At 43.9% G+C, this 26,233-nt stretch overlaps 1 protein-coding gene across 1 annotated transcript in view; it reads left to right on the top strand.

The window, feature by feature from the left end:
* LOC126272584 (putative phosphatidate phosphatase) overlaps positions 1-26,233 on the top strand; it is a 337,576-nt gene that overhangs the window by 153,572 nt on the left and 157,771 nt on the right. The window contains exon 3 of the mRNA XM_049975510.1: positions 8,271-8,422. Within this exon, the coding sequence (XP_049831467.1) occupies positions 8,271-8,422 (152 nt within the window). The remainder of the gene's footprint in view (positions 1-8,270; positions 8,423-26,233) is intronic.

The following is a 26,233-nucleotide window of genomic DNA, read 5'->3' on the forward strand; positions in this document are numbered from 1 at the left end:
GAGGGTGCGCCTTTGAACTTTTCCTTCGGCGTGGTGTAGCACTAGTCCACAGATTGCCGCTTTCTTTCCGGCTCAGAGTGATGAACCCTCGTTTCATTCTCAGTGATGATGTTCGACAGTAAATTGTCACGATCAGCCTCGTAACGTACAACAAGCAGTTCCGCACATATTGTCCTTTGTTGGTCTTTATGGTCTTCTGTTAGGTGGCGAGGAATCCAGCGGGCACACTGCTTTAAGTACCCCAACTGGGGGACGAGAGTGTCGGCATTACCAACGGAAACACACAGTTTTGCATCGCGGAGTTTGGTTGTGATCGAATGAGATTGTCTGCACATTCCAGCATCGCAGGAATCACAGCTGTGTGCGCCCGGTTGGCACGTGGGAGGTCGGACACGTTTGTTGCGATAACGGCAGGCGCCTTGCACAACGACTCACCGTGCTTTTGTTCACTTCCAAGTCTCCGTACACATCCTGCAAGCGTCTGTGAATATCTGCGATGCTCTGGTTTTCTGCCAAAAGAAACTCAATGACAGCTCCCTGGCTGGAATGCAGAAACACGACTATCTCTTTACCCCCATGACGCGTTGAGTGCTATTGACAAGGGATTTCAGATCGATTCCGTATTTCTTGATTTCCGGAGGGCTTTTGACACTGTATCACACAAGCGGACTGTAGTGAAATTGCGTGCTTATGGAATATCGTCTCAATTATGTGACCAGATTTGTGATTTCCTTTCAGAGAGGCCACAGTTCGCTGTAATTGACGGAAAGTCATCGAGTGAAGCAGAAGTGATTTTTGGCGTTCCCCAAGGTAGTATTATAGACCCTTTGCTGTTCCTTATCTATATAAACGATTTGGGAGACAATCTGAGAAGCCGTCTTAGGTTGTTTGCAGACGACGCTATCGTTTATCGACTAATAAAGTCATCAGAAGATCAAAAAAACTGCAAAACGGTTTAGAAAAGATATCTGAATGGTGCGAAAATTGGCATTTGATCCTAAATAACGAAAAGTGTGTGGTAATCCACATGAGTGCTAAGACGAATCCGTTAAACTTCGCTTACACGATAAATCAGTCAAATCTGAAGGCCTTAAATTCAACTGGATACCTAGGAATTACAGTTACGAACAACTTAAACTGGAAGGAACACACAGAAAACGTTGTGGGGACAGCTAACGAGAAACTGCGTTTTATTGGCAGAACACTTAGAAAAAGTAACAGATCTAGTAAGGAGACTGCCTACACTGCGCTTGTCCGTCCTCTATCAGAATACTGCTGCGGGGTGTGGGGTCCTTACCAGAAGGTGAGAGGTTTGTATTATCGCGAAATATGGTGGAGAGTGTTACTGAATTGATACAGGATTTGGGCAGGACATCATTAAAAGAAAGGCGGTTTTCGTTGCGATGGAATCTTCTCATGAAGTTCCAACCACCAACTTTCTCCTCCAAATGCAAAAATATTCTGTTGACACCGACCTACATAGGGAGAAACGATCACTACGATAAAATAATGAAAATTAGAGCTCGTAAAGAAAGATATAGGTGTTCGTTCTTTCCACGCACTGTACGAGATGGGAATGATAGAGAATTGTAAAGATGGTTCGATGAACACTTTGTCAGGCACTTAAATGTGATTTGCAAAGTATCCATGTAGATATAGATGTAGACGTAGATGTAGATGCGCATGCGTTACAGGCGCCATTTGAGGTGTACGTAGAGTGCCGCCACCAATCGGAACTTCATGAAATAGTAGGGCCTGAAGCGGGAATGTTCCACGATGTCATACAACAAATTCTCTATTTTTCCACCGAAACTGTCAGAAAAAAAGTGTTGCATTACTTATTGAGCGCCTCTCGTATATTCAACAACAAGCCAGTGTAAATAAAGTGTCTTATGTATAATGTTGTGGTGTCACCGCCAGACACCACACTTGCTAGGTGGTAGCCTTTAAATCGGCCGCGGTCCGTTAGTATACGTCGGACCAGCGTGTCTCCATTATCAGTGATTGCAGACCGAGCGCCGCCACGCGGCAGGTCTAGAGAGACTTCCTAGCACTCGCCCCAGTTGTACAGTCGACTTTGCTAGCAATGGTTCACTGACTTCTACGCTCTCATTTGCCGATACGATAGTTAGCATAGCCTTCAGCTACGTTATTTGCTACGACCTAGCAAGGCGCCAGTATCCGTACTATTGATATTGTGAATCATGTACCATAAAGAGCGACGTTCTCCATTAATGGATTAAAGTTTAGTAATCCACCATCTACGTCCGTTTTTCTCAATTCTAATTCCCTCGTCATGTTCCAGACCTCACGCCAGCCTGCGTGAGCTGGGACGCGTGCATTTCGGCCTCCTTTAGGAACACGGTTGGCTCTCCTGCCAACCACAACAAATGTACTATGCGAAAACGGAGGATAAATTATTTTGCTCATCTTCTCAGAATGAATTCCAGCAGATTAACCAAACAAGTCTTTGAGTTTTTCCATAACCGCATAACGAAACGTAACTGGTTTAAAGAAACTGGGAAACACCTAGTAGAATTAAAGATTTGAGAAAATACACTTACCGATTGAACAGCTAAATTAATTACTGAAGCTTAAAACATAAGTTTCCAAGACAAATCTACACAAAAGTCCAAACCCTTTATCTCGGAGGAAGAGAGGAAAAGAAGATCAGAAAGAATGAAGAAATACTGGGCCTTAAGAAAGCAACAACGCACTAAAAAATGATTCATCCAGGGTACCCCAAAGAGGGTGAAATGAAAGTAGGAGAAGTGGGATTTAACATCAAGTTCTATATATTCCTTTTCAGGAACTTCTTCTACGCCAACAAAGAGTATTTTCACAGAAATTCTTAAATTAATGCTTGTGGTTGTATTCAAAACAACAGTAGCTGTTTAATGGAATAATATTTCATAGTTTTGAATCATACCAGTCTATTGCACGGCTTTTGGGCGCACTTCCGAACCGAATAAATGCATTAATACAGGTCAGAAGGGGTGCAGCGCCATATTGATAAGTGGGCACGTACTGCCAAGTTGTATGTAAAGTGAAATCGACTTTATAATCACTGAAGTAACATCACATACCCTCTGAGTCGATACAGTTTCATTTCGTTTACTCCTCCCATTCTGAGTGCTTAACATTTTTCTGTCAGGCAGTGAATTTTGTGATTGTGCCAGTAAATATTCTTTTTAATTCGGTGAACTCTCTTTTTTATTCCAATAAAACAACATGTAATGCTGTATCTGTAAAAGTGCTACTTCGTACTCATTGATCTGTTCTGTTCTACAGTTTCTTTGGCGACGTTCTGTTAATGATTGAAGTCCGTTTTATGTACCCTTTTCTCCGGCGTTAGACGTTTCTATTGAATGACGAGCAGCTCTAAGCATCTTTCTTTTCCCACAAATCCAAGTGGCTTTAATCACCTCATCTGACATTAGTTCCGTATATCACTATTTTCATTACTAACAGTGTTTTTCATTCATCTCTTGAACTACGAGTACACAAATATTTAAATAAACGAATAACCGTGGCCAGCTGGAGTGACCGAGCGGTTCTAGGCGCTACAGTCTGGAACCTTGAGACCGCTACGGTCGCTGGTTCAAATCCTGTCTCGGGCATGGATGTGTGTGACGTCCTTGAGTCAGTTGGGTTTAAGTAGTTCTAAGTTCTAGGGGATTGATGACCTCAGATTGATGTCCCATAGTGCTAAGAACCATTTGAATAACCGTGTAGTTTTCCCTCCGTTTTCAGTGTGCCGTCTGCCCATTTTGTTTTAATAAACGTAAACATGGTCCGTAGTAGGCTGCAAGGCGATTTTTATTTAATCGTGCGATTAGCCAATTCCGACTACGAGTCATTATCAAGCACCTGTAAAACCATGGAAAAGCACTACATTGTCTGCATACGCAATTATGTATAAATAACACTTTCACATCTCACATTAACATAAAACATTACTGCACAAATTTCTTACTTACATTTGTAACATCTGTACTTCATGTCGTTTTCAAGTCACTCGTAATTACAAGTGAAAGGTGTCCATATTCCGTCGTTTTACGAAAGGATCCACACTACACTGACACCTTTTAAGATCGTATTCTGAACTTTGCTCTGTGTAAAACCACATGGTAACTTACAGCAGCTGGTAATTTGTTGTCACAGATTCATATTCATCCAATGACTTGAAGACTCTTGATAGCACGTATCATCGGCTTGTCACATATACTGCTGGCGTGCCAGACTTAGTTGCTTTCATGTGTAAAAATAGTCAGCGACCAAAGAATACATTAGAGGCATACAAATGAACATAAAATAAAACTACATTATTTTACACGTCATATTAACAAAAATATATATGGGGTACGGACAAAACCAACTACTGGCGTGCCAGGTATAACGACTGCCTTATATCATAAGACGCGAGAGTGTGAAAGCTTTGTCGTTTGTTCTACTTTTCTGGATTTGACATCAGAACTTCTTCGTTTGCACCGGAGGTGCGCCTCAGAGTAAACATCACATTTACGATGGACATCACCAGGTGGTCTCATCATTGGGGAAAGTGCCTGACGCAAACAAGATTCTGAAATAGAACAGATCCGAGCTATTCGCACCCGTTTATAGCGCGATAACTGCGCTTGGTTTGTAGCATTCGCTACTGCCGGATCACATCTGTTTACAGCAGATTTATTAAGCGGCCTTAGCGTTGGGATTGTTGTCCGCTGGAAACCATGTCTATAAGCCGCTGCCAGGGTGCGGGGCAACACGTCACTTGTATTTTGTGCAGAGCCGCGACGAGTCGAGTAATGGACTGCTCGCTTGGAAAGCGATTCATCTTTAAATGCGAACATTTTAGGTTAGGCATTACCGTGGCTATTATTGACATTCAATGAAACAACAAGTTACTGTTACCAGTCACTGTTTATTTATCTCCACGACGCGTTTCAAAGGTTTAAACACCCATCATCAGGTGGATTTACATTTGTTAATATGACATATGTGTGTGTGTTGTGTTATGATTTTTTGGAGGAACTTGTGGCACTGTCTACTGAAGAAACAAAACACTATTCCAGAACATGGTTTTGGGTTTCGTTTGACAAAAAATTAAAGTTGTATCTAACCGTAAACATAAAATAAGTAAAACAAAGTACGTCCAGTGGTCACAGGTTCCTTTCACTTACATTATGATCAACACAAATTCTCAGGGACTACTACAGGTATTTTAATCAGGTTCTCAGTAATAGCTAGAGTTATTGAAGAGAAGATTTGTGTAGTTACACTTTGTGATCAAAAGTGTCTGGACACCTCCAAAAACATAATTTTTCATATTAGGTTTATTGTACTGCCACCTACTGCCAGGAAATCCATGTCAGCGACCTCAGTAGTAGAGAGAGCAGAATGGGGCGCTCCGTGGAACTCACGGACTTCGAATGTGGTCACTTGTGTCATATGTCTGTACGCGAGATTTCCACGCTCGTGAACATCCCTAGGTCTACTGTTTCCGGTGTGATAGTGAAGTGGAAACGTTAAGGGACACGTACAGCACAAAAGCGTACAAGCCGACCTCGTCTGTTGACTGACAGAGACCGCCGAAAGTTGAAGAGGGGCCGGCCTTTGTGGCCGAGCGATTCTAGGCGCTTCACTCTGGAACCGTGCTGTTGCTACGCTCGCAGGTTGAATCTTTCCTCGAGTATGGATGTGTGTGACGTCCTTGGATTAGTTACGTTTGAGTAATTCTAAGTCCACGGGACTGATGACCTCACATGTTAAGTCCCATAGTGCTTAGAGCTATTTTTTAGTTGAAAATGGTCGTAATATGCAATAGGCAGACATCTATCCAGACCATCACGCAGGAATTCCAAACTTCATCAGGATCGACTGCAAGTACTATGACAGTTAGGTGGAAGGTGAGAAAATTTGGATTCCATAGCCGAGCGTCTGCTCATAAGCCACACATCACGGCGGTAAATGCCAAACGACGACTCGCTTGGTGTAAGGATCGTAAACGTTGGACGACTGAACAGTGGAAAAACGTTGTGTGGAGTAACGAACCACAGTACACAATGTGGCGATCCGATGGCAGGGTGGGTATCGCTAATGCCCGGTGAACGTCATCTGCCAGCTTTTGTAGTGCCAACAGTACAATTCGGAGGCGGTGGTGCTATGGTGTGATCGTATTTTTCATGGAGGGGGCTTGCACCCCTTGTTGTTTTGTGTGGCACTATCACAGCACAGGCCTACACTGATGTTTTAAGCACCTTCTTCCTTCCCACTGTTGAAGAACAATTCGAGGATGGCAATTGCATCCTTAAACACGATCGAGCACCTGTTGATAATGCACGGCCTGTGGCGAAGTGGTTACACGACAATAACATTCCTGTAATGGACTGGCCTGCACAGAGTCCTGACCTGAATCCTACTGAACACCTTTGTGTTGTTTCGGAACGCCAACTTCGTGCCAGCCCTCACCGACCGACCTCGATACCTCTCTTCAGTGCAGCACTCCGAGAAGAATGGGCTGCCAGTGCCTTTGGAACCTTCCAGCGCCTGACTGAGTGGAAACTGTCATCAAGGCTAAGGTCGGGCTAACTCCATATTGAATTCCAACATTACCGATGGAGGGCGGCACGAACTTGTAAGTCATTTCCAGCCAGGTGTCCGGATACTTTTGATCACATAGTGTACAAACATCCCCTGACAATCTATACCTACAACATACACAGCATCTGTAATGATAATTATGGTAAGTGAAACAGGGTTGCACTTCCATATTTTGGGATAAGATCCTGACATCCTATAAAATATCCGGCGAAGCATTCCACGGGACAGTTCGCTATTTGCGCAGCAACAATAGCTCTGTGTGTTTTTCGTATCGTTTTGTTGTCTGTAAACTTTCGACAGGTCTAATCAGTAATTGCAACGCAGACGAGAGCAGACGAAGTCAACGTACGTATGCCAGCTAGCATAGCATTTTAATATAATTCCATAATTAATATAGTAAACAAAAAAATTAAAATATCGAATGTGAAATTACGAAAACATTTAAACTCAAAATCAAAGCATACTCGGATTTCTTGGAATTCCCAGGACAGATATCTTGCCAGTATCGATATCTAAAACACAAAAATCGCCCAGATTCTCGATGCCTAGAACTATCTATATACATAATTAAGAATGTACGTAATTCTCTCAGCGTCCTGCTTGAACTTGTCTGGTTTTTGTTTGCTTACACTTACAGGTATTGCAAATTTCTCTACTCCAGTCTGCCATTTTCTTTTCCTTTTTTTATGCACCCCACCACGAATTCATGTCCTGTGACAACCTCTTTATCTCAGAGTAGTACTTGCAACCTACTTCCTTAGTTATTTGGTGGATGTATTCCAATCTCTGTCTTCCTCCGCAGTTTTTGCCTACTACAGCTGCCTCTAGTACCATGAAATTCATTCCTTGATGTCTTAACAGATCTCTTATCATCCTGTCCATTCCTCTTGTCAGTGTTTTCCACATACCTAATCAGTCCACCTAATTTACAACATTCGTCTGTAGCACAATATCTCAAACGTTTCGATTCTCCTCTGTTCCGATTTTCGCCACAGTCCATGTTAGCCTGTCAAACAATGCTGTGATCCAAACGTACATTCTCAGAAATTTCTTCTTCAAATTAAGGCCGATATTTGATATTAGTAGACGTCTCTTGACCAGAAACGTCCTTTTTGCCAGTGCTAGTCTGCTTTCGATGTCGTCCTTGCTCCGTCCGTCATTGATTACCTTGCGGCCTAGGCAGCAGTATTCCTTAACTTTATCAATCCTAATGTTAAGTTTCTCTCTGTTCTCATATAGTTTCGGCAAAATACTGAAATTTGCTAACATGCTCTTTTTTACCATTTTTGCTTTTATCTGTTCGTTTTAATAATGCCTGTCATGTTTTGTGACTATGTAGTGTGATGCTGTGGCCTGCCTCCTGTGATTATGCTATTTCATGTGTGAGTGCACGCATTCAGGGGCTCTTGCACAAGTGCGGCAGTTTTGACGTATTCTACGTACTTATGTATGTATTAGAGAAAGCCAATACAGTTGAAGGTGTTACAATAATAGAATCAAAGTAGAGGGAAATTGCCTGCATTGACAGGCATTGACAGGCAGTGCGGTAAAATGTTATCATTCATACCATCTATGAACCTATTGCAACCAAAGTAATGTAGTTTCAGAATATCTGCTGTAGCTGTTATGAGGAGAGACGGTTTCTGGAGCAGGCTCCCGCTCTGTTGCAGAGGGCCTGGCCGTGTTGTTCATCTTCCTGTTCGGGAAGCCGTTCCGGCGCGGCTTCTTCTGCGACGACGAGTCCATCCGGCACCCCGTCAAGGCGGACACCGTGCCCTCGCTCGCCCTCGCACTCGTCGCTCTGGGCCTGCCGCTGCTCGTGGTGAGTCCAGCCAGCTCTTCTCCAGCCTCCAGCGAAACCATTGCATTGTTTACCAACACACCTCGCTCTTTTATGCACGCAGCGGACAAAAATGTGGAAACGTCCGAAACAAAACATGTTGGCACGCTTAATACGGTGCAGGAAAGCCGTTTCGGAATGTATAAATACAAGTCCTGTGTGGTTCTAAGGCTAATCTTACACCACTCTTCCTTCAAAATAGTGGCAAGCGTAGGTAACGATGATGGAGGTGGATGTAGACCACAAAGGTCTGTTGCATAGTTTCTCCAAAATATGTAAGTTTACTAACATGGTGATTGTGATGGCCAGGTGGGTGGGGAAGGGGAAGTGGGGTGGGGGGCGAGGCTGCTGCAATTCATCCTCCTGTTCACAAAACCAGTCCTGGACGATTCGAGCTGCGTGAACAGGGCCCTGTCGTCTTGGAACACAACTTCATCATTGCGGAACAAACATTGTAACATGAGATGGACCTGATCATCCAATATCGTCAACTAATCCTTGGCAGTAAGGCCATCTTGCAGAGTAACCGTGGAGCCCAAGTAATACCACGATATGGTTGCGAAATCATCACCAGACCCCCACCATGTTTCACTCTTGTGACGTAAACTTGGCTAGAAGTTGGTAACAGTGTGCAGCAAGACTCGTCCGCCCAAATGACTTTCTGTCGTTCCTCCGTGCTCCAGATTTATAGTCTCGGAACCTCCTTTTCCCGTCAGGGGTACTTCTATCACTGATGAATGGTTTTGGAATCCAAGGGCACGCTACCGATCCCTGCTTACTGACCTCCCTTCTTGTTGTTTTGGTGCTCACAGCGTACGCGAGTGAGACTTTCAGTTTAGCAGTGACTTTTGCAGCTGCCTTCCTCTTATTTTTCGCCACAGTCCTCTTCAACGACCGTCCGTCACGATCACTCGACACATACTTTCGTCCGCGTTGTGGATTAGCCGGAGATGTTTTCCCGTTTTCAATGTATGCGTGATAAATCTTCCCTACGGTCCGTCTTCAACTTCCGTTATCTTGTTTATGGAAGCATCCACCTTGTTGTTGTTGTTGTTGTGGTCTTCATTCCAAAGACTGGTTTAATATACCTCTCCATGCTACTCTATCTTGTACAAGCCTCTTCATATCCGAGTAACTACTGCAAGCTACATCGTTCTGAATCTGCTTACTGTATTCATCTCTTGTTCTCCCTCCACGGTTTTTACCCCCCATGCTTCTCTCCTGTACTAAATTGGTGATCCCTTGATGCCTCAGAATGTGACCTACCAACTGACCCCTTCTTCTAGTCAGGTTGTACCACAAATTTCTCTCTTCCCCAAGCTCTATTCAGTACCGCCTCATTAGTTACGTGATCTACCCATGTAATCTTCAGCATTCTTCTGGAGCACCACATCTCAAGAGCTTTATTCTCTTCTTGTTTAAACTACTTATCGTCCATGTGTCACTTCCATACATGGCTAAACTCCACAGAAATACTTTCAGAAAGGACTTCCTGACACTGAAATCTATACTCGATGTCAACAAATTCCTCTCCTTCAGAAACGTTTTTCTTGTCATTGTCAGTCTACATTTTATATCCCTCGTACTTCGACCATCCTCAGTTACTTTGCTTCCAAAATAGCAAAACTCATCTACTAACTTAAGGGTCTCATTCCTAATCTGATTCCCTCAGCATCACCGGATTTAATTCGACTACATTCCATTATCCTCGTTTTGCATTTCTTGATGTTCATCTTTCAAGACACTGTCCATTACGTTGAACTGCTCTTCAAATTCCTTTGCTGTCTCTGACAGAATTAAAATGTCATCGACAATCCTCAAAGTTTTTATTTCTTCTCCCTGGACTTTACTTCCTTCTCCAAATTTTTCTTTTGTTTCCTTTACTGCTTACTCAATATACAGATTGAATAACATCGCCGGCCGCTTTGACCAAGCGGTTCTAGGCGCTTCAGTCCGGAACCGCGCGCCTGCTACGTTATCAGGTTCGAATCCTGGCTCGGACATTGATGTGTCTGATGTTCTGAGGTTAGTTAGGCTACAGTAGTTCTAAGTCTAGGGGACTGATGACCTCAGATGTTAAGCCCCATAGTGCTTAGAGCCATTTGAACCATTTGTATAACACCGGGAATAGGCTATAACGGACTCTCACTTCCTTCTCAACCAGTGCTTCCCTTTCGTACCCCTCAACTCTCATAACTGCTATATGGTTTCTGTACAGATTGTAAATAGCATTTCGCTCCCTGTATTTTACCCCTGGCACTTTCAGGAATTGGAAGAGAGTGTTAAAGTCAACATTGTCAAAAGTCTGCAAATGCTATAAAAGTAGGTTTATCTTTCATTGGCCTATCTTCTATGAGAAGTCGTGGGGTCACTGTTGCTCGCGCGTTCCTAAGTTTCTCCGGAACCCAAACTGATCTTCCCCGAGCTCGGCTTCTACCAGCTTTTCCATTCGTCTGTAAAGAATTATTTGTGTTATTATTTTGCAACCGTGACTTATTAATCTGATAGTTCGGTAATTTTCACACCTGTCAGCCCCTGCTTTCTTTGGAACGAACACCTTATGAGCACCAATAATTTGCTTACGTTCGAATTCACATAAGTTCAACGTAATACCCTCACAACTACACAGAACACTGTTCGGACCACGAGTGATAGTTTCAACGAGTTGAGGAGACTCCACGGGTGCCTTCGTGATTAAATACAGCAGTGCAACCTACACTTTTGACCGAGCGAGGTGGCGCAGTGATTAGCACACTGGACTCGCATTCGGGAGGACGACGGTTCAATCCCGTCTCCAACCATCCTGATTTAGGTTTTCCGTGATTTCCCTAAATCGCTTCAGGAAAGGGCATGGCCGATTTCCTTCCCAATCCTTCCCTAGCCCGAGCTTGCGCTCCGTCTCTAATGACCTCGTTGTCGACGGGACGTTAAACACTAACCACCACCACCACCACAAACGGTAAATGAAGGCAACATAAATGGCTGCCAGCGCGTCCGTGGCCAAGAAGGAGTTTATCGGAGTGTGCGTGATTTCCTAACACGTCATACAGAAGCATACCTCACCATGATTGGACAAAATAGCAAACACCTCCTTTAGCTGTAACTGGCAATTCCAGGTCGTATGCAATAGCAGGCAGGTTACACTGGAGCAGTGGTCGTCAAACTGCGGCATTCGTGCCACATACGGCCCGAACTAAATAATCGTGCGGCCCACGGTTCTTTTGACTATCGTCTGTATTTATGTGCAAGCATCCATTTCTCCGACTGTTTCTATATTTTTGTCCAGCCCCTCTACATTACCAATGTTTGCGATAAGTTTAAATTTGCATCCAGGGCGTTCACGATCGCCCTCTACAGGTCGATTCAATTTCAATAGGACGCCGTCAAAAAACTTATCTCTTCGAAAGGATCAGACTCTCTGCGGAAGCCAACTACTAGCGGCCATCCAGTAGCAGAAGCGGATAGCACAGCCCGCCTAGGCTGTGGGAGAGCCCATGCCCCAACTGGGCACACCTACCCACTCTCGACGCTGCTCCTCCTTTGGCCAGATATAAAACGGGAACTCTTACCGCTCAAACTGGAAATGTCATTTGTTTCTAAATTTTCAACATGTGATGGGCCAAGCATAGCAGCCGAGTCCTTCGAATTTCCCGGTGTCCACAAGAAGGCTGAAGTTCAATCACTCCGTTTCCCGTCCTGGCAGTTGTCTTTCCAACACATGGTGGACACCACTCCTCCTGTGAGTAGCTGGTTTTGAATCAGTAAAGAGAGCAAAGCCACCATCATGCGTTAGACCTTCCGGCCTAACGTGACTAAAGTTTTCTATTGGCACCGAGGCCGCTGGAACGATGTATGTCCGCTAAGCTGTTTGGTTCTTAGTTGTCAAAGTGAGCGATCATACACACATTCGCACTGTGTCCCTTTCAAGTACAAAATTTCTGCTTATAACACCTGCGATTTGTCGCAGTGTTTCCATATTTTTATCCAGTCGTGTACATGCACATCATTTGTGATACGGTTAAACTTGCATCTATAGCGTTCAAAATCAACCTTCACAGGAAATGGATACTCAGTAACTCTAGACGTCACACTGGAATTGGCTTCATGTTCGGCTTAATTAACGGAATTCGTCAGTAAATATCGGCAGTCTATCTCTCATAGTGGGCACATGAGTATCTAGTACAGTATAATACTGCGCGAGAGTGAGTCTAACTTTCATATTTAAGATGCAGTCCTTCGAGAGAATTATACAGTTTTCAACACTGTAAACTAGCTGAAAATATTGTGATGTACACATGTTGTGCTGTGTGGCGTTCTACATGGCAGGAAATGAAGAATACACTCCGTACGCCGCAATCACGATGTGGAAACGTTTGTTGTTCCGAGACGACCTGTTCCAGCAGTCTTATGCTGACTTTATTTGATGTTTTGCAGCTTGTTATAAAAGTGCTATGATGAGATAACGAGAGCATAATCTGTTGAAACCTATCATCTTGGAACAAGAGAAGTTACCATACTGCCATCACGGAGTATGAAATGTGATCTTCCTCTCCTAAGCTGAAAATTGAGTCTTATTCTGCGTCACAAGTGGTTTAGGTGGATTTTTGGTTCTTTGAACTAAATGAAGAGCAGTCCATTCCTTTTTGAAATTACATCGGGAGTTTTCATGAAACGATATTAAATTTAATTATAGAAATTCCGTATCAAGCAATAAAAATTAACGTATGTATCGTAATGCTTTACTCTCTGGTTTTCATCTGCAGCTACAAACAGCTGTCATTAGCCATTTGATGGGTTACTTCAACTTTGTAAAGCTTTTTGAATCATTTCAGGCTAATCTTCGGACGAGGCTTGAAGAAATGTTCTTAAAGAATCGCTCTCAGCCCTTTTTTCCTGCTCGCCATATCTTCTCGCCTCTAATGCAATCGACGCGGACGCCACTTTAAACCCTAATCTTCCTTCCTTTAAATTTATTAATTATTGTTCATTATCAACAATAAATAGCTGCTACCTTTAGAATATTTATGATCCAAGAACAAAAGCACAATTTAGGATTGTGGCAGAAACTGGCCACAGATTGACGTATCGAACGTTATTGTTGAAATAAGTATCTATTTTTTATTTCTTGATGAAGAATAGTTAGGGATACCTGTGTCAATTTTCAAGCCATCCGTGCTACAAGTGTATCAAAATCAGGTGATCGTCCATGTGTAGAAGCTGCCCCTGCAGTAATCAAAGAGAACTCTAATGTCCGTCCTATGAGGTTATTTTGCTGTTGTTAATTCGGCCATATAACCTTTTGATTACTGCAGGGACAGTTTCTGTACATGGGATATCGTCTGTATTTGTCTCACTTACAGCACGGATGGTTTGAAAATGGACGCAAGTGTCCGAAACTAGTTACTATCAAGAACAAAAAAGAGCTGATACTTCTCAATGCAACTTATGGCCTAGCTACAACAATTTATTTCAATTACAAGACACGTTGCGGGCCTATTTGAGAAACGTTGCAGGATGGTAGATTGTTATTGTATCTATATTTTTTTGGGTATACCAAACTACAGCGACCACTTTAAAGTTTAATGTCACTTTATTACATAATTCTCTGTGGTTTTCTGATTTCATATAAATATTTTTTTAACTGTCTCATCAAAACTCCCGTCTATTTACTGTTTTGCTACTGCGTTTTGATCTCAAGCACCATGGCTCACCAACTCCAGTTCCAGACGCGCCTATTCCGTATCTCCCCCTCGTTAGTCGTCAGCTGCTGTACCGAGAAAAGGAGTGAGTTATCCGTTACATTACAATTTGTTGCTATTTTTAAGAGTTCTTAGAAGCTAACGAATAACGTACTGAAAAACTTGCCTGAGGTTTTTGCTCACTGATAGAGTAAGTTATGAACTGAGTGTTGTCTGGCAAGTCTGACGGGCTGGTGCGGTAAGGGGAGGGCAGCCAAATACGCTGAAGCGCCAAAGAAACTGGTGTAGGCATGATGCGTATTCAAATACACAGATATGTACACAGGCAGCATACGGCGCTGCGATCGGCAACGCCTATGTAAGATAACAAGTGTCTGTTAGATTGGTTACTGCTGCTACAATGGCGGGTTATTAAGATTTAAGTGAGTTTCTACATGACGTTATAGTCGGCGCTCCAGCGATGGGACACAGCATCTCCGAGATAGCGATGAAGTGTGGGATTTCCCGTGCGACCATTTCACGATTGCACCGTAAATATCAGGATTCCGGTAAAACATCAAATCTCCGACATCGCTGCTGCCGGAAAAAGATCCAGCACGAACAGGGCCAACGACGACTGAAGAGAATCGTTCAACGTGAAAGAAGTGCAAGCCTTCCGCAAATTGGTGCAGAGTTGAATGCTGGGCCATCAAAAAGTTTCAGCATGCGAACTATTGAACGAAACATCATCGATATGGGCTTTCGGAGCCGAAAGCCCACTCGTGTACTCTTGATGGCTTCACGACACAAAGCTTTACTCATGGTCTTGACCCGTCAACAACGACGTCGGACTGTTGATGAATGGAAACATGCTGAATGCACGGAAGAGTTTCGTTTCAAATTGTATCGAACGGATGAACGTGTACGGCTATGGAGACAACCTCATGAACCCATGGACCCTGCATGTCATCAGAGGACTGTTCAAGCTGGTCGAGGCTTTGTAATGGTGTGGGGCGTATTTAGTTGGAGCGGTATGGGACCCCCGATACGTCTAGATACGACTCTGACAGGTGACACGTACGTAAGCATACTGTCTCATCACCTGCATCCAGGCCGCTCGGGATAGCCGCGCGGTCTCAGGCGTCTTGCACGGTCCGTGCGGCTCCCCCTGTCAGAGATTCGAGTCCGCTCTCAGGCTTGGGTGTTGTCCTTAGCGTAAGTTAGTTCAAGTCAAATTAAGTAGTGTGTAAGCTTAGGCACCGATGACCTCAGCAGTTTGGTTCCATAAGACCTTACCACAAATCTCCAAAATCTCCACCTGCATCCGTTTAAGTCCATTGTGCATTGCGACAAAATTGGGCCACCTCACGTGTCCAGAATTTCTACAGACTGGCTTCAGTCTAAACGTTTCCGCTGGCCACCAAACTCCCCAGACATGAACATTATTGAGCATATCCGGGATGCCTTGCAACGTACTGTTCAGAAGAGATCTCCGCTCTCTCATATTCTTACGGATTTATGGACAGCCCTGCAGGATCTATGGTGTAAGCACTTCAGACATTAGTTGAGTCCACGGCGCATCGTGTTGCGTTACTGCTGCGTGTTCGTTGGAGACCTACATGATATTAGGCATGTGTACCAGTTTCTTTGGCCCTTAAGCGTAGATTAGTCACCTGGAACGCCAGTATTGCACAGACTATGCATTATTATGCGTTTAATATTATTCTGAAGAATTTCTCCTTTGGAATTCCCACAAGTTTGGTGCGTAGTCTATTTGCTATACGAGGGAACTTCAGAAAGTAACTCACATTTTATCATGGCAGGCGAAGTAACTTTTATTGCCTGCTGCGCTACGCTTCAAAGTAACCAAGGCTCTATTTTTCATAAAGTAACCAGGTCTCTGCAAACAGAAGTCGGAACGTTCTACTCTCAGTTCCTCGATGACAGAGATCCGCCCTTTGGTCACGGAGCCATTCGGGAAACGACCTGTGAACGTTCTCATCGCTGGAAAACCTCTTTCCCCAGGATGTTTTTTTTTTTCAGCTTGCAGTAAAGATGGAATTCTCAAGGTGTAGGATCTGGACTGCAGTGGCTGGTACTGACCCGTCACGTCTGTGCGGCTTTGGTCAAATTGTTGGCACTATTTAATTTTTGCTGGATGTGACAATACATTTGGTCTATGTATCACCAGAATTTCACGGTGAATATGTGAATTTAGACCTTTTGACAACGGGAATTGTGCGCTCCCGCCGACTTTACCTTTGTAGTACGTTAGCATTTTGTGTACCACTTCACTCGCACAATATTATCCACTTTTATGCATACCACAGTAGAACTGTATCTGCAGGACACCCTGAACGTGTAATCTCTTCTGACAATGCGCCACCGTTGTTGGGTAACGGTTTTAGTGCGGAACGGTACATGTAACTTACTTTGTCAAGTCGTCACGTGCAAAACGCATCTTACGGACTATAAGACGTACTTTTTTCTCCGAAAAATTGTCTCCAAAATTCAGATGGGTCTTGTACTCGAAATAAATATGAAAATGTTAGTGTTTGATTTAAAATTCCTGGCGGTCTCAAAAATAACCATATACTCGATGCCGCTGGAAACCTATCTCTATCTGGCAACGTTGGATTCAACTGGCAGCAGAAGAGCACCAATGGAAGGGCGCGAGTTACGTTGATTCGCAAGCTTGCTGCTACTGGCTTCCTCCCGCCTCGGTAACAAAAACCGAGAACACTGTCTAGCCTATGATGCGTCATAACAATGCCTGTGAACTCGAATCGAAAATGATTTGTTTTCTTTGTTTTCCGTAACGAAAAAAGACAAATGTATTCATAGGATGAGGGCTATAAACTGAAAGTAATACCGTACACAGAAGTACAAGGAAACAGAGCAGCTGAGCGGTATTTCGGCCCTCCACCAACTTTTCGCGATGGGCAGGCTGGTAAGGAAGAACTGAGAAAAATGATGAAGACTAAATGTGCAAATAGAGGACTGAATACCAAATGGCCAAAACTAGAAGATGACGTACTGAAATGGATTCAAGGACACCGTCAAAATGGCATTGGAATTAATATAAAAATGATTCAGATACACGATCGTAAGCTAGCGCTACAGTGGAACTTAACAGATTTTAAGGTTGGAGTTGGTTGGTGCTACAAGTTTGTGCTTGCAAACCAAACCCAAAATATATCTTGCGTTCCAAAAGAGTATGAAGAGAAAGTATGATCTTTCTATCGTTTTATTATTCAACATCGAAACAAAACCATTGTGGAACTAGGCCAAATAGAGAATATGGACGAAATTCTTCTGACAATTGATGTGCCGCGTACCAGAGTTGTTGCCGTGAAAGGTGCTAGAACTGTAACTACAAAAACAAATGAAAATTAAAAAATGCACTACACTGTTGTCCTTTCATGTTGTGTTGGGGATACTAAACTTATCCAATACTCACTTCCAAGCGCAAAAAAACGTCAAAGCGTTCTGCAATACCGTCAGGTGTTGTTGATCGCGTACATGACAAGGATTGGATAGGCGAGGATGGTATGAAATTATGGATTAACAGAGTGTGGGAGAGAAGGAAATGTGCTTTATTGAAGAAGAGTTCTGTACTTGTGCTAAATCAGTTTAGCAGTCACCTGAAAAATTCTGTGAATGAGAAACTAAGACAGGGGAATACAAAGGTAGCTGTTATTCCTGGAGGACCCACTTCACAACTGCAACTTCCTGATGTATCGATAAAGAAACCATTTAAAGTGCGTATGGGAGAGAAATGGAACAAATGGATGGTGGATGAAACACAACATGAATTCACGCCGAAGGGAGCTTTAGAAGGACCTACAGTCAAAAAAGTGTGACAGTAGGTATAACGGACGTGGTCTAGAGTGACACAAGACATTATTGTTAAATCTTTCAATAAATGCGGCTTAAGTAACGTTCTCGATGGCAGTGAAGACCCTCTTATATATGAAGAGGACAACGATGGCGACAAAGAGAATGATGATGAAGAAAAAGAACAAGAAGAAGAAGAAGAAGAAACTTTAGACGACGATTTTTAAGTATTTTAAAGGTCAATTCGGTTTTACAAACAAAGAATTTTTCAGTCTGTTTTTGCAATCTAACAATAAAAATAGCAAAAATCTCATTTAAAAACTGCTTAAAAATTAAGGTGCGTATTATAATTCGTAAAATACGGTATACGGCACCCGATATTTTTGGAACACTGGTCTTGCGTACAACAATCTGCTCTCTTGCGGATTTAATGCGGCTTCACATTTGACGACAGCTGGGAAGTTCGCAGCCTCGGTTCATTACGAAATGAACGTTTTGCATTACACACATATGCATGGTACCTGAAATTCAGTGTGAAATCAAAACCCAAAACAGTACATCGGATCCAAACGTCGTGTGGAAGAAAAAAAGTCTCTTGTCGCCTGACGTTTAATGAAGACGCAGCTGTGCAGTTGTACACAGACAGAGAGACAAATTACTTTAAACAATGTTAACACGAATGTAGCGCTGCCCCGCAAGTCGTAGGATGTCCGCCGCCATGCGGTGAGGGCGCCGCGTCGCGTTTCGCTGACGCCGACCGGATGGAGGCCTCTGGTTGCACAGCAGGCGTTTCAGCAGCGTGGCAGCTGCAGCTGCAGGAACAACTGTGAGCCAGTCTACCGAGCCACTGTGAGGAGCTCAGCAATTCCTGGCGCCTTTCACTTATTCCCGCACGTCACTCGTATCGTTTACCATACGTAACTCCACTGGAATGTTACTGTTCCGTGCCATAATAAACGAGTGACAAGCTTACAGTGTCCTGTCTACCATTGCTACGGTAATATTTGTAGAATAATGAGCTATTTTGTAAAAAAGAGGAAACTGCGTAACAGTTGCTTAATCAACAATCTTTCATTGTATACACGACCGGTCGCGGAACACTTAAAGTTACATGAAAAAAATGGTTCAAATGGCTCTGAGCACTATGCGACTTAACTCCTGATGTCACCAGTCGCCTAGAACTTAGAACAAATTAAGCGTAACTAACCTCAGGACGTCACACATATCCATGCCCGAGGCAGGATTCGAACCTGCGATCGTAGCGGTCGCTCGGTTCCGGACTGTAGCGCCTAGAACCGCAGGGCCACTCCGGCCGGCAAAGTTTCATCACCTGGTGTAAACTGTAATAATGAAAATGTTGTGTTACACGACAATCGGAGGAATCCTCTAGTCTGAAAAGTCAGATAAGGAACTACGCAACAACACTTATCATCTGAGGTCACCCTCACCCCAATATTGTCTTGCAATCAAATGTTCCGTGCCAAAAGGATGAAAAGAACCTATAAAATCCGAAAAAACTGACATCACAAGCGGACACGCAATTCAGCAGAATCTTGAAACATGTAAAATTCAATAAAAAAGAGGAAGAAAAGCCATATATTGCTTGGAATTACTTACATATATTGCATAAGAGTCGTTCTCCGTGTTGCGCAACCGGGAACGCAGACAGGAAAACTGTGTAATAGTATATATTAGCTGTGAGTACTGTGACCACCAGGCCCATAGCGCAGGCGTGGTATGAAGCAGATATGTGACTGGTCAACTCTCAAAACTGGGAAGTAACAGCAGAAAGGAGACGGAACCATCTCAGCATTAAGAGGCAAGAGAACTTGTGCATTAAAAAAAAAAAAAAGAAGGAAAAATGTTACGTTGTATACACACCTTAACGAGCCTCAGTAATGTCACAGTTAACTAAACTATTTTTGTGATACAGGTCAGTGCGCTCATTAGATGTATCGAGAATATGGGAATGAATTTGTTTTTTTAGTTTCAATTTGTTCCAAGACGGTGAGTAACCAACTTTGCTCTGCAGTGCGCAGTCATTTAGTTCATTGTCAGAGCTAACATGGAATTTCCCAGGTCTTTGTATTCTTTAAATTTCGTATAAAAATTCCTGGCTGGCCAATGTATCTCCTTTTACACAACTGGGTTGTATCGCACTCAATACGGTACACTCCGAGATAGGAGGAAGGATCATTTTTGAAGACATCACGGTTCCTTAACCTGCTGCACAAATATTTTGGTATGAAAAATGCCGGAGCTATGTCGATTGACATCAGTTTCTTTCCAGGTCTCTCTGATTCGAATCAGTGATATGGATTATTACAAAACTTGTTATTTTCCTTTTTCTCTACTGGGTTTAAAGTAATTCCCTTCCACACTCCCTCACGCTTTACTACAATTTTTCTACTCAATTTCTCTGTCATAGACCTCGGGTACCAATTACGTGCGCCACTACACTTGGCTATACCGAACACCCTTTCCTATACCTCAAATGTGAGGGGATCATTATTTGATCAGTTTATTTTCATTCATTTGAGACGCATGATTTCTTATCTGACATATCAGACTTGAGGATTCCTCCCATTGTCGTGGAACATAGTATTTTCATCATTGCGGTCTACACCAGATAATGAAACTTCAAATATTCCTAAACCGGTTGTATATACAATAAAAGATTCTTGATCAAGCAGCTGTTGCGCTGTTTCTTCATTTTACAAAATAGACTTAAACAGTACTCTTAATGACGTTTTATATAGTCTGTTTAGTTTCTTATTGGCTTTTTATATAGTCCGTTTAGTTTCAACACTTTCTCTTGAGGACACAAGGCAAGCAACACACATCAAAAAAAATTTTCCATCTCCTCGGTTCCGAGAGTTCCGGAACCTCTACAAAAAATTGCAATAGAGATCAACATAAACATCATTTCCGCCCTTTTCACTGCTTATGAAAACCACACATTGCATGTTATACCACCATACAGCGAGTCCTTCGTAGGTAGTGGTGCAGATTGCTGTACACAACGGTAACTCTAATACCGAGTAGCACGTCCTCTTGCATTGATGCATACCTGTATTCGTCGTGGCACACTATCCACAAGTTCAACAAGGCACTGTTGGTCTAGTTTGTCCCATTTCTCAACGGTGATTCGGAGCGTCGATCTCTCAGAGTGGTTGGTGAGTCACATCGTCCATGAACAGCCCTTTTGAATCTATCCCAGGCATGTTCGATTGGGTTCATATCTGGAGAGCACGCCAGCCACTCTAGTCGAGCGATGCCGGTATCCTGAAGGAAGTCATTCACAAGATGTGCACGATGGGGGCGCTAATTGTCGTCCATGAAGACGAATGCCTCGCCAATAAGCTGCCGATATGGCTGCACTATCGGTCGGAGGATGGCATTCACGATTCGTACAGCCGTTACGGCGCCTTCCATGACCACCAGCGGCGGACGTCGGCCCCACGTAATGCAACCACAAAACAGCAGGGAACCTCCACCTTGCTGCACTCGCTGGACAGTATGTCTTAGGCATTCAGCCTGACCGGGTTGCCTCCAAACACGTCCCCGACGATTTTCTGGTTGAAGGCATATGTGACACTCATCGGAGAAGAGAACGTGATGGCAATCCTGAGCGGGTCATTCGTCATGTTGTTGGACCCATCTGTACCGCTCCGCATCGTGTCGTGGTCGCAAAGATGGACCTCGCCATGGACGTCGGGAGTGAATCTGCTCATGATGGTCTATTCTGCACAGTTTGAGTCGTAAAACGACGTCCTGTGGCTGCACGAAAAGCATTATTCAACATGGTGGCGTTGCTGTCAGGGTTCCTCCGAGCCGTAGTTAGCGGTCATCCAGTGCAGTAGTAGCCCGTCGGCGGCCTGTGCGAAGCATGTCACCGACAGTTCCTGTCTCTCTGTATCTCCTCCATGTCTGAACAACGTCGTTTTGGTTCACTCCGAGACGTCTAGACAATTCCCTTGTTGAGAGCCATACCAGGCACGAAGTAACAATGCGGAGGCGATCGAACCGCGGTATCGACCGTCTAGGCATGGTTGAACTACAGACAACACGAGCCGTGTACCTCCTTCCTGGTGGAATGACTGGAACTGATCGGCTGTCGGACCCACTCCGTGTAATAGGCGCTGCTCGTGCATGGTTGTTTACATCTTTGGGCGGGTTTAGTGACATCTCTGAACAGTCAAAGGGACTGTGGCTGTGATAAAATATCCACAGTCAACATCTATCTTGAGGAGTTCTGCGTTCCGGGGTGATGCAAAACTTTGAGAGAGTGGAACTATTTTTGTGTGTCTATGAAAATGCGTAAATAGTGAAGAGAAAGTGGTCAGGAGGTATCTTTCTAAAGATGACATTACACATTTGCGCACTTGTTTGGGCACAGCCGTAAAGAGTAGCAACACTGCATAATACACATTTCATTCTTCGCCTTGGTTACTGCCAAACTAGCAAGGACGCTTACTAACCATTGATCTATGACTGGCTGTCCTTCAGTCCTTTCTGTGAGGCCAGTAATCTATACGAAGTCAAATTAAAACGGACATGTAGTGAAAATGAAAATCTTAACAACATATTACCACATTAACCGATATTCTTATTGCTTTAAAATGTTTTCCTATCCATCACGGATACTGACATTCCTGAAAAAGATTAGGTGAATGTGAACAGATATATACACAAAGCTCTATAAATGGCACATTATTGCATGGTTTGCATGCATATCTAATATTTCATTGCTTTTGGCGGTCAGTAGAAAATAGTCGTAAAGGAAAACCATTCGAGACGAGTGGTAGCACAGCCTCTGGTGAAGTTTGTCCCCAATAAAAGATGAACATTGGCCTTCCTCCAATGTCACAAGTACTTCCTGTCAGATAAGATGATGGGAGCGAGAAGAGGAGGGGGCCGGAGTCGGTGATGAGGAGGGGGGGGGGGGGGGGGGGAAGGCGTGAAGCTGGAGTCGCTTGTATCTCGTAACCGCTTAGCGCTTGGCGCTCTCTGCAGGCAGAAGAACAGAGCTGTTTAACGTCACGTTAATTTTCAGTGACAGTACACACATCAGCTCGGACTGACACACTGGTCAAAGGAAGACATTGATTAAGACATTGGACGGGAATTTTGGAGTAGCGGTGTTGAAACCTCCGTCAGGCCATCCGGGCAAAAGTTTTTGAAGTCGTAAAAGACAAATGGCGAGATCGCTCCTTTGAAAATAAATTGTCCGATTTCCTTCCCCCGTGCTCCAATGACCCAATCGTCGACGCGACGTTAAGTCCTAACCTTCTTCCTTTCGGATTAGAGCAAACGACTAGCTGTTCCATTCCTGATGTCTTGAAAGTGTGACCTACAAATTACTTTATTCGGAGTGCGTTGAGTTCATTTTGTTATCAACCACTGGAAACAACGTTTCACCATCTACTGATAACTCTATATCAAAATTAAACTATAAAATAGCAATCGAAACAATTTCTCTGTCAGTCAGTTATATTATATTCCAGGGCGCGTTTCGAGGATAAACACGCACACCTTCAGGTGGATTACTATTTTCCAACATTGTTTATTTCCCTGAATGTAGCTAGCTGCTCGCCTTATGCTTCATATCGCTACAAATTGGTTATTATTGGTCACTTCTTATCTTAATACGGCACTGAAGTCATACATTATACACGATAACGTAGCTGTTCACAAGGATTCCAACAGAAATGACACTACAGGGTGTTAAAAGAAGTATCACATGTTCCAACAGGAGGTGCGTTTATCGAAAGTAGAGAAGAAGTCCGATAATACAGGGAGTCCGATCTAGAGGTAGTATACGATAAGATGTGTTTGTATTTCAGAACCTGTTAAGGTTCATAACTTTCATCTCTCCAACATTGTACACAGGAGCGCAAACATTCTTGAGTGTGGGCACCCTTTGAAACTCGACAGATATCGAAACGGCTCTCCATCTCTCGCCTCGTCTTCGTAAGCATGACAGGTTGTTACAGCCTCTACTGCGGCGTGCATCCGTTGTCACAAATCCAACAGATCTCGATCCTTTGTTCTGTAAACAATATCCGTATGTATAAAACGCACTGTCCTGATTGACTGACTGACTGGCTCAACATCGCCCAGCCCAAGCCGCTAAAGACAGAAACTTGAAAGTTGGAGAAAGTATGTATCTTATACAGTACGCGTCGTTTAAGAAAGGATTTTTCAAAATTCCAGCCCTGAGGGACGCAATAGGCATTGAAGAGCTTCTTTGAAAAAGTCTCTAGTTTGGCAATTTTGAAGCTAGACCTACGAAAATTGCTATTTGGTTTCTCGGTCATAAATAAAGAAATACGTCCAGAATGAGATTTTCACTCTGCAGCGGAGTGTGCGCTGATATGAAACTTCCCGGCAGATTAAAACTCTGTGCCGGACCGAGACTCCTCGAACTCGGGACTTTTGGTTTTCGTGGGCAAGTGCTCTACCAACTTTTTTTTTTTCGAGATCTCCTTCTTGCATGGCAGCCGCTCTATCCATCTTTTTTTTTTCATGAATGCAGCGCCTTAGAGCGCTTTATTTTTCGCGGGCAAGTGCTCTACCAACTTTTTTTTTCTGGAGTGAGGGGTTTTATTTATTTATTTTATATGAAGAAAGGTACGAGAGACAGAAACCTTTATTATTCACAAAATAAACATAGTACGTCCTGACAGATGATAACTGTCCTGGAAGGAACCTCGCTGCCGTCCTACCATGCAACATGAAGTAACAACAAAGTGGGGCCACCTCCGGCACCCTAAAGAAAACAAAATTTGAAGTACATCCATTTGCTAACTGTTCAAGCGTGAGTTTTTCGTAGGTCGCATACTCGGATAGTGTTCTTAGTCAATCACATTACTTGGTCGGTTTCACAACGAAAGCACCGCCGCTCATCTTTGCGCACCCGGCACGCCCCAAGTATATGGCGGGTCCGCAAAAACCGTTACTAGGAAATTGGCATAACAATCCTTGTACTTTTGTAGCCGTAATAGTTTTGTGTGTCCATCTTGCAAGTATTGCCAGTAATCCAGGACGTTCAGTAAGTTCGTACGCGTGTCTCTATAGATGTGATGGACCGTCATACCTGTGATCCACGCCACTGCGTTCGTCTTATGACGCGGAAAATACGTTTCCTCTGGGAAAAATACTATGCCAGAACAGACTGCCGTATAGATAGTGCGCCGCATGAACGCTATTATCTTTCTTGCGAGAGTCTAGACAGCCAGTGCCTGGCCGCAGACCAGCCGATGGTCGCCCGTATCCAGCACGCCGCATTGCTGACACAAGGGCGAATCCGCCAAATGTATTGCGTACTTTTTACCATTTGTTGGGTATTTTCGGCTCACGACAATGTACCATGTTGATCTGACTGATGTAGGTAGGTGGGGGTGGCGGACCGTGCGCCACACCACGTGCCAATTAACAGCTGGATGTTTGCGTTCCACCCTATTCCGGGCGATCTGTTCAAGAAGCAGATGGTACACGTCCATCGATGTCGACTGTCGGGTCGTCGGTAAACGCTCTTGAACGTAACTGTGTTCCACGATGAGCGTGTGCACATACGTTAAAGGGGGCGATATTTGGCCGACACTGACTGGAGGAAGGTGCGATGTTGGTACGAGTTCTTCGATTATCGTCCCCGTAAGCGAGTGATTCCTGTTGCGCCACCGTTTGAGCATAGTATTAATATACATGGCACGCGCTTTCTCGTGCACGTTCACTAAACCAACGCCACCCTCTCGCGCTGGGAAGGTAAGCCTGTTGTACTGCACCTTAAAGAGTTGTCCGAGGCACACATAGTACCCAAAAGCCACCTGAATCCTCATGCCATTGTGCGCGTCAAGGGGAGAAGGTGTGTGAGGTGGCACATCATGGGCGCGAGATAAAGGTAGACGAGTAACACTCGCTGCAGCATATCCAACGACCGTAGGGCGTTTAGTCGTATTGCCGTGCGGACTCTGAGTAACAGTCTTCGGTAGCTGTCCGCAGCCGTTCTCGCTGTCTCTTTATGAAAGGTGATACCAAAACAGCGGTGGGTTTCCACCGCAGGTAAGGGTCCTTCCGTTCCTGGTTTTAGTCTACGACCCACATGCATGAATCGTGATTTTCGGTAGTTGACCACACTTCCAGCTGCCATCCCATACGTCTGTAGCCAATCCAGTGCTGTTTGAGTCTCCCTCTCATTCCGTACGAGAAACACAATATCATCCGCGTATGCTCTGCATTTGAATGATAAATGCCGTAGGGAGATCCCGGTAAGACG

The sequence above is a fragment of the Schistocerca gregaria genome, chromosome 5 (assembly GCF_023897955.1).
Source record: "Schistocerca gregaria isolate iqSchGreg1 chromosome 5, iqSchGreg1.2, whole genome shotgun sequence".
NCBI classification, from domain to species: Eukaryota; Metazoa; Arthropoda; class Insecta; order Orthoptera; family Acrididae; genus Schistocerca; species Schistocerca gregaria.